The sequence below is a fragment of the Corylus avellana genome, chromosome ca6 (genome assembly GCF_901000735.1).
Source record: "Corylus avellana chromosome ca6, CavTom2PMs-1.0".
In the NCBI taxonomy this organism is placed as follows: Eukaryota; Viridiplantae; Streptophyta; class Magnoliopsida; order Fagales; family Betulaceae; genus Corylus; species Corylus avellana.
In genome coordinates, this window is record NC_081546.1 from 4,898,401 (window position 1) to 4,914,617 (window position 16,217).

General features: G+C 37.0%; 1 protein-coding gene across 3 annotated transcripts in view; it reads left to right on the forward strand.

Moving 5' to 3' along the window:
- The window catches only part of LOC132183575 (exocyst complex component SEC6), a 31,277-nt gene that overhangs the window by 12,693 nt on the left and 2,367 nt on the right, over positions 1–16,217 (forward strand). For 2 of the 3 annotated variants that reach the window (XM_059596899.1, XM_059596900.1), the window contains exons 11-21: positions 62–200; positions 404–448; positions 970–1,025; positions 2,036–2,144; positions 2,924–3,064; positions 3,314–3,493; positions 4,374–4,457; positions 5,251–5,337; positions 7,535–7,579; positions 11,330–11,408; positions 14,345–14,414. In XM_059596899.1, coding sequence (XP_059452882.1) covers positions 62–200; positions 404–448; positions 970–1,025; positions 2,036–2,144; positions 2,924–3,064; positions 3,314–3,493; positions 4,374–4,457; positions 5,251–5,337; positions 7,535–7,579; positions 11,330–11,408; positions 14,345–14,414 — 1,035 coding nt within the window. The remainder of the gene's footprint in view (positions 1–61; positions 201–403; positions 449–969; positions 1,026–2,035; positions 2,145–2,923; positions 3,065–3,313; positions 3,494–4,373; positions 4,458–5,250; positions 5,338–7,534; positions 7,580–11,329; positions 11,409–14,344; positions 14,415–16,217) is intronic. The other variant, XM_059596901.1, reaches the window with a different exon arrangement.

Sequence of the window (16,217 nt, forward strand, 5' to 3'; positions counted from 1 at the left end):
AACTTAGTTCTTAAGGTGCACATTATGCATCAAAGTTCCATTATTTTCTTGTGTCCTGTAGGAAGTCTACTAATGTAACAGCTTCTTCAAGGAGTCTAATTCAGCAGAAATTGAAGGTTCAAGGAAAAGGCTATAAGGATAAATGCTATGAGCAAATAAGGAAGACTGTTGAAGGACGGTTTAACAAACTTCTTACTGAGGTATTCTTTTTTATTTACTCTCTTGTACAACAATGGTAAATATATTATATTAGGGTGCGGTGCACGGGTCCGAGGTTTACTTTGCAGGAGTGGGTCCGAAGGGCCCTGCCTCGTCGAGGTTCCTTGTCATAAAAAAAAAAGAAAGGTAAATATATTATATTCTTGTTAATTATGTCTTATTCTAACAATAATGTGTGCATCAGCTTGTTTTCGAAGACCTTAAAGCAGCATTAGAGGAAGCTCGAACAGTAAGTACAATTGATCTTTTCAATCTTTTAAACATTTGTGCTTGAACTCTAGGTGCAGATGCAATACTCATTTGTCTCCTTTTTTTCCCTTAATAAACAAAAAGTTGAGATTGATCATATGCTTATAGAAAGTGGAAGTGCATTTGAGTTAGTGCTTGCTAGTACTTTTTCTGGTATTTAGAGAGAAAGTTGTCTTAACATGTGTTTATCAAGACAGAACCATTTCTGGAGAATAAGTCTTGTAGTTTTTGTTTTCTTGAAGATGTGAGGTGTTACTATATTGTTTCTAATCCAACATATATTTTCTTATTAAGAGTTGCTTCGTTTTTCCGTACTTGTGCCTCTCTCTCGCTCTCTCTCTCTCTCTCTCTCTCAAATGAGTTATTTTACATGTAATGAACGATCAATGTAGTTTCATGACATTGCTTTTCTCATGCTCATAATATTCAAAATCGTTATTTCTAATGCTACCTGATTTAGATTTCATTCATAATATTGGTAGTTTCTTTTTCAACATTCAGATTGGTGAAGAGCTTGGAGATATTTATGACTATGTTGCTCCTTGTTTTCCTCCAAGGTTTGGACTATGTCAAATCTACCTTTATTTTATTTTATTTTTCTGCCTCCTCTTGATTTCCAGTAAGCTTTCAGTTAATGTATTTATCTGTCTCTTGATTTAAGGGTTGTCATTAAGATTAACTTTTTGCTATATTATCTTTTCACCTTCATTACTCCTTTAAAATGTACTGTGGATGTTTTAGTTTTTTTACTTGAAAATCCTTGATTTTATATCTGTTGTATCCTTACTTCCTTAGGCATATGTCACTAACTTCTCCTAAGTTTCTTGGTAGTAATACTTAGATGCCAATCTATTGGCTGCTTTGTTGGCTAACCTGATAGTTGATGACTCAGCTCTCCAAATGTGATTCTCACACAGAGGGAAGGCTTAAGAAAGACCTTTCTGGGGTTTTGTTTTTTTAGCGTCTAAATTGCTGTTGATCTGAATTCCATATCTAAGAAGAATTAAATTCAGAAGAGTGTACAAATGGACATCCAAGCAGCGTTATTTTCTAAAAATTCACCTTCGGCAAAGCGTTACAGTTTGTTTCCTTGAACACTTAAAAAGGCTGCAGTCTGAAAGTTTCTGGAGTAATATAAGAATGAGGGGTCCTACAGCTTGTTCCCTCTTGTCAGTTTGTTTTCCCTTAAAAGAAAATGCATCTTAGTGGCCATGCACCTAGGATACAAATCCAACACTACTGAGTTCAAAATGGTAGTAGGTTGCAGTTTCGTAATTTGAAAAGAAAATCTAATTTTTTTTTGTCAGGGGTGCTTATTTATATTTGGTTCCATAGGCTTCTCGTAATTATAAGGTATAGTCTGGTGCTGCATGTGTGGCCCAAAAGGCAAAGCCAAATTGTTGCTCTGGGTAGCAGTCATTCTATAGTGCATGTATGTGTGTGTTCATGTGGGTGATCGATTGTGTGACATCTGCATACTTCAGTTAAACTTGGGAAATTAATTTTTTTGAGGATTATCTTCCATGTAAATGTTTTGCTTGTACTGATTCAGTCTTCCATGCTGCAGATATGAGATATTCCACCTCATGGTAAATCTGTATACTGAGAGGTTTATTCAGATGCTTAGACTGCTCAGTGACAGGGCGAATGAGCTAACAAATATAGAGATTTTGAAGGTATTTTTTCAATCCATATTAGTTGTTTGCAACTCATCTTATTTTTTGGCAAACAGGCTTTGTAGAAGTAAACTGGCCATGCATACTATATAGCACATGGAACAACTTGACCATTTGCAAGTTGACTGGTACCAAGATGTATCACTATAGCTAGACTTACTCTTTGAATTCTAAAGGTATCTAGTTTGGGAAAATACACTTGTCACCGTCAAACAAATATTGTTAGTTATGCCAAGAAAAGTGGAATTTGTTAGCTCCCACTGTGTATCAAGTGATGAATGAGCATATTTTTTTCATAATGCTGCTGGTTGAATTGATGATAACTGTAATTATTGGTCCCTAGAGGTCATTCATACTGCACTATCCCCAAGTGATTACCTCACTAGAGGAGTGCTTTACTCAAGAATGATTACATATCCAGATGTGATACTTTTTGTAGAAGTGACTCATTCATTCCCTAGCCAAATGAGCCATAGCTGTATATTTTGCCTTTGCACTAAATGGAGCAACCGCTGTATGTTTCTTGCTCTTCCAAGTAACAAGGCTAACCTCCCAAGAGTGTATAATACTCAGTAGTAGATTTTTAGTCTGAAAGGGATCCTGCCCAATCTGCATCAGGGAATACTTCTGTCCTGAGATGTGCATTCTTCATATGTTTCTTGTTACTTACTGAAGCATATTTCATTTATGACTTTTTTGGGTATATAATATACTTCATATTACCATAAGAGTTTCTTATTTCCAACTTTCTATTTCTCTTTGTTATTTCTCGCAACTAGGTCACTGGTTGGGTGGTTGAATACCAAGATAATCTGATTGGGCTTGGGGTTGACGAGTCTTTGGCTCAAGTTTGTTCTGAAAGTGGTGCCATGGATCCCCTCATGAATTCATATGTAGAGAGAATGCAAGCTACGACAAGGGTATATATATGCCTACCTTGTCAATCTGTTGTGCTCATATTTGGTAAATAATAAGATTATTTAAAGGGTTAAATACTCTATTAGTACCTGCGTTTGCAGATTTTTGGTACTAATAAAGTATTTAACTGATTTATCAAAAAAAAAAAAAAGTATTTAACCCTTGTTTAAATCACCTCTTTCTATATTTCTCTCTTGGTGAGGCACTTCACTTCTCTCATTTATTGCATTTATACTGGTTCTATTTTCTAGAAATGGTACTTGAATATCTTGGAAGCTGATAAGGTACAGCCACCAAAGAAAACAGAAGATGGAAAGCTGTATACACCAGCTGCTGTTGATTTATTCAGGATCCTAGGAGAGCAGGTGCAAATTGTTCGGGATAATAGCACTGATGTCATGCTATACCGAATTGCTTTGGCAATCATTCAGGTACGTTAAGCTAAACTTTCATTTGACATACTTGACATACTTTAAGTACTTCAAGAATTGTATTCTAACTCCCAAAGTCAAAAACAAATTTAGAGATCTTTCACAAAATTTAAGAAATACAAATCTTGCATGGAACAATTTTTGTGTTCAATTTTCTGCATGTTCATGGTTGTAAGAGCCAGAAGTAGGTTGCAGCCATTGCATGCTTGGACAAAACACACCCCCTTTGGAGGCCAAAGGCAACCAAGAGAAGAGATGGCGAGAGACCACACCCCCTTTGGTCCAGTGCCTACGCAGATTAAGCAATTCACAGAATTCACAACACACACACACAGTCAATGGTCTCACCATTGGTTAAGGAGAAGTCTCATCTCACAAGGATTACTAATCTTGATGATAATGCATGAATAATGCTTCTAGGGCTGGAATACATCATTTATAATTTCTACCTGCTTATTGATGATAATGATAAACTAGAAAGATTACAAAAGAAATGATAAATATAATTACGCAGTCTCCATCCTGTTTCCAGCTACTGATTGAGAGTAAGTGTATTGATCCAGGACTCCATGGTAAGATATAGTATTGGTCTTCAAATAGGAGTCTAGTCGAGAACTCTTGCAACAGAACACTTCCCTTCCACAGCAGTTGACACCACTAAAATGCAGATTGAACAATAATCTTCCACGACAAATGACGCCCAAATGCAGACAATGAAATAGTTAAACATAAACATGAATGCAGGGAGTTGATAAAAGAAATCATTATTCAATCATTATCTCCAGAAATCATAGTAAATAATTTGAGGCATTGATGTGTGATTTTTTCTCTATTGGGGTTTTCTCCTGATACTTGGACCTCACATATTGTCTTGCTTCAGGTGATGATTGATTTTCAAGCTGCTGAGAGGCAGAGACTTGAAGAACCTGCTTCTGAAATTGGTCTGGAACCTTTGTGTGCAATGGTTTGTGAATCATTTGATCATGTAGAAACGTTCTGTGGTGCTTGCTGTAAATTAAGTGTGTTTTTGTATTGTGTATTGAAAAGAGTTTTCGAAGTGGTGGAAATTGAGAAATGTTTTTAGTGTGGGTCACATTTGAAAAGTGTTGTTCGTGGGGTCCATAGAAGGAAATTGTTTGGTAAACTTTTTAGTGTTTTTCAAAAGCAAAAATTTGAGAAGTGTTTTTTTTAAGCGAAAAAACTGGGGGTGATCAATGGCCACCCCAACCACTAATGTCCTATTGGGGTGGCCATGCTGCCACCCCTACCAGTTTTGTCCTATTGGGATGGTTGTGCGGCAACCTCTGTCCTTTTGGGTTGTTGGAGTGGCTGTGCGACCCCCCTTCTCTTCTATTGGGGGTGGCTGCAGCCTCTATCTTGTTGAGGGAGGCCACACAACCACCCGCTTTTCTCTGTTAGGGGTCTGTGTGGCTACCTCATTTTTTTTTTTGTAGTTTCTTTTATTATTATTTTTTTGTAAGTAACAAGTCAACCTTTACACTTGAAAGTATGTATTTTCTCAAAATATTCCTATAGGAAGGTGTGGGAAGTTTTCTAATAAGTGTTTTGTATTTTGGTTTTTGAAAAGTGTTTCATTTGGTACCAATTTTCTGAAAATTTTGTTTCAGAATTTGAAAAAGAGGACAAGAAAAACTTTCCAAACACTTTACATAAACATGTCCTAAATTGTTATACATTTCTGCTATCGACATTGTGTACAGACAAATAATAATATCTGCTATTGTCTTTGTATACAGGTTAACAACAATCTACGCTGCTATGATCTTGCTATGGAGCTAAGTAATAGCACCACGGAAGCTCTTCCACAAAACTATGCTGAGCAGGTTGTATTATTATCAATCTGACTTCTTTGTTCTTCCTCTTCATCATCATCGCCTTCCTTTCTTTTTTATTTCATTTTTAAAACAAAATTGTGATAATAAGCCAAAATGGAAAGTAGCCCTCCCACTCCCCTAACCCTTCCCCCTAACAGGTTGGACCTAAGACCTCCACCTTATTTGTTGTTGTTGCTACTTTTCTTTTTCTTTTCTTTTTTTTCTTTTTTTTTTGTTGGTATGTGTGTGTGTGTGTGTGTACTGTTGGCACCAGTCCTCACCAAGCTAATCGGGCAAAAATCTCTGATATTCTTGCCCCCGTCTTCTTTGTCACCAGGTGAGGAATGAGTAATTCAAAGACTAAAACATGCAAGGCTCATTGAATTCCTGAAGAGAAACTCATATAATTTTATTTGATGAATAATAATTTATTGATGAAAAAGAAAAGTATAGAAGAGAAGCAACCATCTTAATGGGGTTGAAAATCTAAAAGTTAACAAGATTTACAAGGAGAAGAAAAATTGGGAACAAAAGAAACAACCCAATCTGAAAGGGAATTCAAGATGGGAGATTTTAGTTGTAGCACATTAGACTCGCTGTCTTCGAAAAGACGACTATTTCTTTCTCTCCAAATGCTCCACATAAGTAAAGAAGGGATGGCTTTCCATATGATCTGTTTGGATTGACTGCCGTTATGTCTACCAACATTGAAGTAGCTCTAGAACATTTCTAGGCATGACCCATGAGACTCCAAATAAGATAAGAACCAGGTGTCATATCTCGCTAGTAAACTCACAATAAATGAGAAGGTGGTTTACAGTGTCCTCGCTCATCTTGCAAAGACATCACCAATGACAATGGTAAGACCCCTGTCTCTGGAGGTTATCAATCGTAAGAATTTTACCCAAAGTTGTCGTCCAAGTGAAGAAAGCAATATGAGGTGGAGCTTTTACCTTCCAAATGCTCTTCCAAGGAAAAAGGGATGACTCTCCAAACTGTAAAATATAGTAATAGCTCTTTACTTCAAAACTGTGGTTACGAACTGGGAACCACAACATTTTATCTCTCTCTCGGGTGTATCCACAAAACCTCCTCTTTTTTTCTTCTTTCTTTACATCCCCAAATCTTAAGTCATTGTTCACGGCTTTCGTCTTCGTAGATAAGACAAAACTAGGTGATCCTTGGAAATCATAACTACACCACCAGCCGAGGTGTATCCACAAAGCCTCCTCTTTTTTCTTCTTTCTTTACAACCCCAAATCGTATATATTTTGGAACTCTAAAGCCCTTGGGTTTCCCTGAATCTCTAGCCATTAGTGAAGCCTTCAAATACATCCCAATACCCTTCAAACAGCTGCTGTCAGTAAATTCTGTAATCACCTTTCTCAAAGAATAGCCCCTATAACCTTTATTTACTATCTCTTCAAGCCATAATTTATTCACTTTTTTCTTCAATGAGTAATAACAAGATCATAAAAAACACAAGGGGCGCAACCCAAGTACACAGGAAGTATACAAGAGAAAAACCCCAACAAATCAGAAACGAGAAAAGAGAGTACGAAAATCTACAATGCTAAACCAGAATTTATATACAAAACCGTAAAGCTTTGCCTTCCCATAATGAACCTTTAAACTATAACTATTCCTATCGTAAAGCCCACCACGAAGCCCACTTAGATAGATTCTTTAAGTCTGTCCCACTCAGATTTATTGGGAACTAAGGCACTGTTTCTTAAACCCCTTCCCCTTCCCTCAACACTATTCACTTTCTTTTTTTAAAAAAATCAACATCAAAACATTACTTTTTACTACTATTTAAATAAAAAAATTACTGCAAAACAAACTTTTTTCACTTTTCCATAACACACTTTTTTACTTTTTTATGCTAAACATTCTTACTTTTTTCCACATCAATCCACATCAGCTACAATGTCTAGAGGAAAAGGGTTTAACAAACACACCTAAATCCTCTTTGAATATTATACCTTTTGAGTTATTGTGTGGATTATGTTTTAGCTTCTATCTTGATGTTAGTTTTGCATTTCGACTCTTGCTCCTGTTGTAGGCATCATCATCAGCCCCTTCAACCATCTTGTTTTGCTTTCTTATCTTTTTGCATTGGCTTGAAGTTTATATGTTACAAATATCAAATATATGTGGTTGGCATTTTCCATTGTTAAAATTGGTTTTCCTATTTCATTTATAGGTTAATTTTGAAGACACTTGCAAGGGTTTCCTAGAGGTTGCAAAGGTATGATCAACTTTGAAGGTTTTCATGTTATGTTTTTTGTATTTTCCTCAAATTTTACATGGATCATGAACTACGTACTGTATCTGCACTATTCTTTCACGGCATGATCCAGTTACGTGCTTTAGCATTTAATTAAAACTTCTGCATTGTACAGTTGAACTTGGTGACTTGCTGAAAAGTTTGGAATTTTTTTTTTTTTTTTTGAGATAAGTAACGAGAAATATCATTAAAAGCGTAAGGCACTCCTAAGTACATAGGAAGTATACAAAATGAACACTTAGAAAGAAGAATCAAGAAGAACAAAAAACCCAGCCAAAGAGACCAGTAAAAGCCCAAAAAGATGAAACAATAACCACCCAAAAGTCCCACATAAACAAAAACACCCACAAAAACAACCACAACACAACCCCATGAACCAGGAGAGTAGCCTAGGCTTCATCAAAACACTGAAAGTTATCAATATGTTTATAAAATTTATCTCACTGCTTCATGATCTTCTGGATTTTTTGGAGAATTTAATTGCTTTTTACAATTAGCTTAACTAAGCCTTAATCCAATTAACTGGGATCATTTACATGGATTTTTTAACATCACTCAGTCTTATGTAGAACCATGCCCCTATTTACCTTTCTGAAAACAATGTTTGTACTATACCTTCTATTGATGTCATTTTTTGCTTAAGTTTTCTTCTTTTTAACTCCTTCCATATTAATCTAAATAATTCTTTGCACAGACGTTTTTTTTTTTGATAAGTAATGATGATATATAAAAGAGCGCAGAGGGGCGCAACCCATATACACGGGAAGTATAAACAGAGAGCGCCTAGGAGGGGGAGAAATGAAAAAGAAAATCAGAGAAGCTAATCACTAAAGGAGCTAGCCAAGCGGCCGTCCAAGAGTAAAGAGTAAATAAGAAGAAATGAGTCAATTCCTCTATGGTCCTAGTGGAATTATCAAAACATCTAGCATTTCTTTCATTCCAAATACACCACATAAGACACAGAGGGATCATCTTCCACACAACCGCGCTTCGAGAACGTCCTCCCGACCACCAGCTAGCAAACAAAGCCCTCACCCTGCACGGCATGACCCAATGCAACCCAAATCGCTGAAAAATCATGTGCCAAAGAGCACTTGCGAGCTCACAGTGGAGAAGAAGGTGATCGACTGACTCTCCGTTGTGGGTCTCTGTTGCATATGTCCAAAGCATCTAAAATTACACCTCATTTTATCCTTGTTTGGTGCCACTTACACCTTTTCCCGAATAACTTCATGTCTTATACTCTATCCTAATGTTGTCACACATCCATCGCAAAATCATCTCTAGTGCACTCATATCTTTTATATGTAGTTTCTTGGTTGCCCAAGAGACCCATCTTAAATGTGTTTAATAAGCTCATCCACTACTTAGGCAAGTTGATAAGGACATGAAGCTGATCCTTTATGTAATCCTATTTATTGGTGTGGTCCAGAGACCCTTGGTTGCCCTCCAGAGGTTGTGGCGGCGTTCAGTGTCCTGCCGGCGTCGTCTTTGGGTGCTCCTTCTCAGCCGTTGGTCAAGACTGTAGTCCAATCCACGTTGGGGGGAGTGGTTAGAAAGTTTACTCCAGCTAGTTTTCTTCGGCGAGGTTTCCTTCTCCCGAGCACTTCTGGTGTGATCCAGAGACCCTTGGTTGCCCAGCCCTTTCGTGGCGTTGGGTCTGGTCTTTTATTTCTGTTGGCTGATGGGTTTATGGGTGATAAGTTGCTTGGGTTTTTTGTTGTTGCCACCTAGGCCGTTGTCTTGGAGGATCAACAGTCTTCTCGTGCCTACGAGGTGGGTGAATATTCGGAGGGGGATGATCTTGAGGGAGGGGTTGTTGGTTACCCCAGGGTAGTGCAAGTTGCAAGGTCGTGTTATCACACGATGGGGGTCTCTTGCAGGGGACGAGAAGGATTCTTTGAATTTCTTGGTTCTAGTTGATGAGGTGCAAAAGGTCTCTGTCTTTGCTTCTAAGCAAAGAGGGAAAAGAGAGCGTAAGAATTTAGAATGCTCGATCAATTTTGATGTTAGGGGAGTTGGCTCTAGCCGAGTTAAAGGCAAGAGGGCCCTTGTTGTTTTGTAATGTAGCCCAGGTTTTGTTGTGGGCATTGGGTTTCTGTGATGCGGTTTAGGGGTTCTTCTGTTTTTGGGTTTTTGTTGTTTTTCCCTTGTTTTATGTTTTTCTTTCTGTTTTGGTGTCCTTGTTGTATACTTCCTGTATGTTGATGGGCTCTTGACGCTTTTTTTAATGCTATTTCTTTGATTACCTATCAAAAAAAGAAATCCTTCGGTTGGTAGGACAGAATGAGGGAGAGATTGGAGGAGGGAGTGGGAAGCAAAACCTCTTTGAGCCACCAAAATCAATACACCCAAAACTGGGCAGATAGGGCTCTTCCTCCATTTTCCCCATAATTTTACGATTTTACCCTCTCTCAAACCATATGATTGTCTATGTAGATGAGTTTGATTTTTGTAGTTTTGGTGGCTCAGAAAAGGTTAGAATTGTGTTGCTCCTTGATTATCTGCAACACTTTTCAGCATTCAGATGTAATCAGGTTTGTGCAAAAGCATTGCCAACTTTTGTGTACTGTTCCTCAGATCTAACCTATGATAGATCTAAATACATGATAACAATTTTATCAGAAACAAATGCTTTGGTCTAGGTAGTCCTGCCTTTCTGTGAAGTTAGGATGCACTTGCTTAATGGTTCGGTTGTATCTAACCTGGGTGGGAAGAGCAAACATGAGAGCTTTCTTTTTGTTTTCTTCACTGTGCATGTTCCTTTTCTTATTGCTTTACAACTATAGAACCATAACTTTGGTGTTGCAACCAAGCAAGTGGATAATATAGCTCTATTTATTTAGCCTTTAATGGCAGTCATGCAAGGAATTAGGGAGAACTTAGTAATTTTATTGAGTTATGAATCTTAGGTTCGTATGAAGAGGTGGGAAAGATAAGGGCGAAAGTTGCTTGTTGAAAAGTTAAAGGCGACTCTTATGGAGAAAAAGATGGAGATTCATTTAAGATGATTTGGCCATGTGCAATGGGGATTGATTAATGCACCATTGAAAAAGATTGATTTAGTTCAAAGTGGAAGGTGGTAGAGGACGGCCAAAAGAATATTAGTAGTGAAGAAGAATATGATAAATAGGGGATGACAGAGAGTATGATTCTAGATAAGATAAAATACGGAAAATAATGCATATGGCCACACCTGATTAGTTGAAAAATGATTCATAAAGTTTACTTTTATTTAATTGGGATTAAAGTGTAGTTGAGTTGAGTTGGTTCAAAGGTGGCAATAGACCCTACCAGCCGGCCAGCTTACATTTTTTTTTTTTGTGTAAAACAGAGTCTGGATGCTATGACTATTTAGTTATTTATTTATTTGTATTCTTATGTTAAAATATGAATCAGAGAATGAATTTTGGTATGCTTCAGAATAATCCATTATAAGATATATTGGCAGCTATGGATCAATTGATTGAATTGAAAACGAGAAACTGTGTGCATGAATTTGTTGCATTTGAAAGATAAAACATAATTGTTTTGTAGAGAATCTTTTACCAGATTCATTCAAATCAGTTCAATCTTGAATTTCTGTCTAGTTCTTCATGCACCAAAAATCTGCTGTTCTTAGTGTATTAGTATGCATGATAAATCATGATGTGTATAATGTGTTTGAAATAGTTTGTTGAAACTTATCTTTAAATTCCACATTGATTATAGGAATCTGTGCATCAAACTGTTCGTGTAATATTTGAAGATCCAGGAGTGCAGGAGTTACTCGTCAAACTATATCAGAAAGGTAAGGGATTTCAACCATTTCTTATCTTTCACTTGTGGTTCTTATCTTACCATATTTGACGATCTTGGGGTGTGGGAGTTCTGTTAAGCTTTATCAGAAAGGTGAAGTAATTTTTACTAAGGCATGTTTGGTATGCAAGAATAGACCTGGAAATAGAATAGCTATTCCATTATTTGGTTGTGCCACCATTCCTCCCCTAAAATGAGGAATAGTTATTCCTCTCAAAAAGGTAAGGAATAGCTATTCCCCCATAAATGGAATAGCCCTAAAGTGTTTTTCTGAAAAATACGCATTTTTTTTTTTTAAAAAAAATTTGGTTTTGGGCACAAAAAAAAAGAAGTAATCGTCCCCCATGGGGGGCCTACTACCTCAACAGAAGCACTAGGGGTGGTTGCGGCCACCCCCGATAGCTCAAGGGTGGTCATGGCCACCCTCGATGGTGGATCAAGGGTGGTGCGAGCAATCATTTGACGCCCACTCCAATAACACAATACTATCCGCTTTTGGCTCCCTCGAACCAAACTTCTCAGGAGGTCATCCATCCTAGTACTACTCTTGCATAAGCACGCTTAAGTGTGGAGTTTTGATAGGGATTTGAGTGTATCATCCACATGATTCACCTTGGTCATGTGTATAATCCACACTAGACCCATCATCACTCTTCAAAGAAGCGGTGAATGCCATGAAACTGCCCTTGTCATTGGGCTGATTTGTGTCATCAGATGACTCTCTCTTAAAGTGACATTCATGGCTTTGCCTTTGGACCTTTTATAGTTGGGACAATCGGCCGTAATATGTCCAAATCCTAAACACCATTGGCACTTGATGCCTGGAGTATTCTTCTCTTTTTTACCCTTGAACTTTTTCTTTTCATGAGAACTCTCAATGTCATTCTTCAATTTTTCACCAGATGTAGGTTGAGTATTCTCCTCTTTCTTACCCTTGAACTTTTTCTCGTCATGAGAACTACCCTCAGCTTCATTCTTGAATGTCTCACCAGATTGAGGGGATCTGCTAAAGTCACCTTTCCTAAGTTTGAGAAACTTTTTGAATCTCGTGGCAAGTAATGTCAAGTCCTCATCATCAGTGGAGTTATTGGCCTCTTCCCTCACAATTTTTGAAGCCAAGTTATTTTTCTTGGGTCGAGGCAAGGTGAGTTCATAGTTCTGCAAAAAACCAACTTCTTCAACTTTTATGGTATCAAGGTCTTTGCTTACCTCATTAGCAGTGACCTTAGGTCTAAATCTCTCAGGTAAAGACCTCATAATTTTTCTAACAATCCTATTGTCAAGAATTTTCTCTCCTAGGTTAAAAGAATTATTTACAATATCATTGATACAAGCATAGAATTCATCAAAAGTTTCATCATCCTTCATTCTAATCTCTTCAAATCTAGAAGTTGACATATGAAGTTTTGAATATTTTAACCTTTTTTTTTTCCCTTCCATGGGTGACTTCTAGAATATCTCATGCCTTTTTGGCAATTTCACACGTTGAAATTCTCTTGAACTCATCTAGTGAAACAACCATAAAGATGGCATGTACCCCTTTACTGTTCTAGTTGCATTCGGTCAATTCATCCTTAGACCATGTGTCAATATTAGTAGTACCCCTCTCAATAGAGATCCATGCGTGTTTATCCAAGGATTGCAGGAACACTCTCATGCGAATCTTTCAGTGGGTATAATTATTGCCATCAAAATAAGGGGAACTGATTGAGATTGAGATGTGATAAAGGGATCAAGGATCACACTAAGAAAATTAATCCAATCAACAGTGAACCAAGGCTTTGATACCAATTGAAATTTTGGATTTAGACCCCAAGTTGTAACAAACAGTGAATATCTTAATCTTAACAATCAAGATTAATAAAGTTATTAACTTTAAAGTCAAAACACCTAAAATATGAAAACCAAAATCAAAGCAAGCATAAAACAAATCAACACAGAGATTTTGATTACGTAATGAAAACCTACAAATAGTAAAACCACTTTGGTGTCAGCCAACCCAAAAGCCATCAATTGTAGAAGACTTGTGCTACAGATTCTTCTAGTTACTAAACCTTTGTAACTTTGAAGACCCACTCTCGTAATCTCGGTAAACAACACGTTCGCCTCGCACCGCAATGGCTCCAAAACCTATAGCATTCTTTTTAGACTAAGTTGGTTAGGGTTTTACAACTTTTTCGCAGGCGGCATCTGGACCTGGTGCAAACAAGCCAACAAATGAGTGATTCTACCAAATTGTGATCTTCATCTTGTCCGGATACCCAGCGAACAAGCTATTCTGTCCAGCTTCGTGAAATAAAAAGTTGTAGCATTTTGAATTAGCTTTCCAATGCCACTAAGTTTGCCTTCATTTGATGTTGGAATCAAAAGACATGGTTGTTTTTATCTGACTAGGTCTATGTTGGACAACATACACAAAATTGAATTATCATGTCTTTGATCAACTTTTGCACCGAATTAACCCTAAACTTAAAAGTTACCACCAAATATGTTTTGACACTGAATTTGTCAATACGAAAAATGTAACAGATTTGAAATAGAGAAGTCATTTTGTATGAGTTAACCAGCCCATGTGTGGATCAGTGGATGCATGTATTTTGAGTGATATGTGGGGTTCTCATAGTATCATGCAGAACCACAGGAAGCATCCAAAATTAAACTAAAAGCCATTTAGAAATTCATGTTTAACCTTTCAATAACTTGGCAATTCATGAGGCTGTGGCCCCGTGGAACAACTTGATACATTTTGCTTCCGAGTCTAATCAATTAGGGATTTGGAATCATGCAATCATTGCTATTCTGCTACAACTTTCTGCACCTGTTAATGATGAAATTCTTTTAGTTGGAAATGACAATAAGTCTTCTTAGTATTTCTTCAAACACCTCTTTTTGCATCTGAGTTGGGTTTTCTCCTTTTGCATATTCCAGAGTGGTGCGAAGGACAGGTTACTGAGTACCTGGTTGCAACATTTAGTGATTATTTCACAGATGTGAAGATGTGAGTTATCTTCTTTTCTGACCTCGGAAACCTTATATTTTCAATGTCCTAATATTTCAGTATAGTGGATATTGTTGGTTCAACGCCCAAGTCGAAGATACAATCTAAAACAATAATGGTGTTCCTATATTGTTTTCAACTCAAAAGTAGTTTATTGACATGGACAGGATTTACAGCCTTTACTATGTCCCCTTTATTCTATGTTACAACCATCTAGTATCCTTGATACTAGCTTATGCGTGTATCAGGCTGGCATTGTACATTGATGACTTTTTTGCTACAGTTTTAATCTTGACCGTCACTTTGTTTCAAGATGAGAATGACTAGCAACTCTTTCAGCTGGTTGGGGACCAACTTGAGGATTTAATAAGATGATTGGATTTCCTACTTTATACGAATATACCTTGTTTCTTGGTCAACAACAAGGACAAAGCATGAAGCTATGTTTAATGGCTGATCTCATTGTTTGATATGATGAATTCCAAAATTTAGTATGATGAGTACCGAAAAGGGTATGAAATGTAGAATGACATGTAGAATGACAGCAGGAGTGAGGTGGATCAAATTAAACTAACTTTAAACAACAAATACAGTCTTAAAATGTTAATTGTCACAGATTTAGCCACCCTAAAACCATTCTATATATTAAATTTTAATTCTTTTTCAACCTACTTTTTATTAACCATTGTTGTGAAATTTTTGCACAGCTATTGAACGTATATATGCACCCAAATATGAAACTGTTGGAACGTTTTGGCCTATTTAACAAGTTTAGCCACCCTAAAATTATTTAAAATGTTAAATTTTGGTTATTGGAGATGTAATATTATTATTTTTAGTGCACTAGATTTAGGCACCCTAGATTTCCTTTCTCAAGGTTTCTGCTATATATATATATATTAATAGCAGAAACCTTGAGAAAGGAAATCTAGAGAAGCCCCAATTCAATTTTAAATATACCACTTGTCACAATTATAAACTATACACTTAAAAGGCTTCTACCATTATATATATTATGATTGTCGGTGTTGTACCATGTTGATCTTATGATATTTCTTGTTTCCCTCTCTTCCCAACTTGTCTGTCGTTATCCACGCAATAAACCATACTGTTTATCCTTTTTAATAGACTCTTATTTCTGAAGGTTGTTTTACTATGGAAACCTCCTATTTAGTTGATGTCATCCACCTAATCTGTGTATATCAACGCAATGTGTATTAGAGCATCAAATATTGTGGCCTAGATTCTCTATCAGAATCCCTCCCTGATTTTCTCGGAGTGATTCTTCACCTTGTTTTGTCTATCTTCTTCTTCAATGGATCTCAGTGCCAACCCTATTCATTGTCAATTTCGCTTCAGTCTTATTTTCACTCTCTTCACTGGCATTGTTAAAACCCTAATTCCTTTCAGTTGCCATGGAAAACTGTTGTTTTCAGGTCATCATTGCTTTTTCGTTACTCTCATTTCCGGAATTGCCTTTTGGCTGGGGCAAATGTTAATTCCCCCCTCCCCCCTTCCCCTTCCCAACTGCCCTGATACCCTCCTCTTGTATTCCTGTTGCTTGTTTCCTTGTTTTCCTGTCTGGATTATGAAATAAAGAGGGGTGTTTCACATTTCACTAGAGGAAAGCTCCTCATGGTTGGTGCATGGTGTTCTTCAGTTTAATATCGACAAATATTTTGATTAGAATTTATGAGATTCTTCAGCAATGATCTGTTCCTTGAACATGTCAGGTATAACTTCTGGTATGTGTTGTTAATTTACGTGCATGTGCCTAATTCTTCCTTCAATCTCATCATTTGT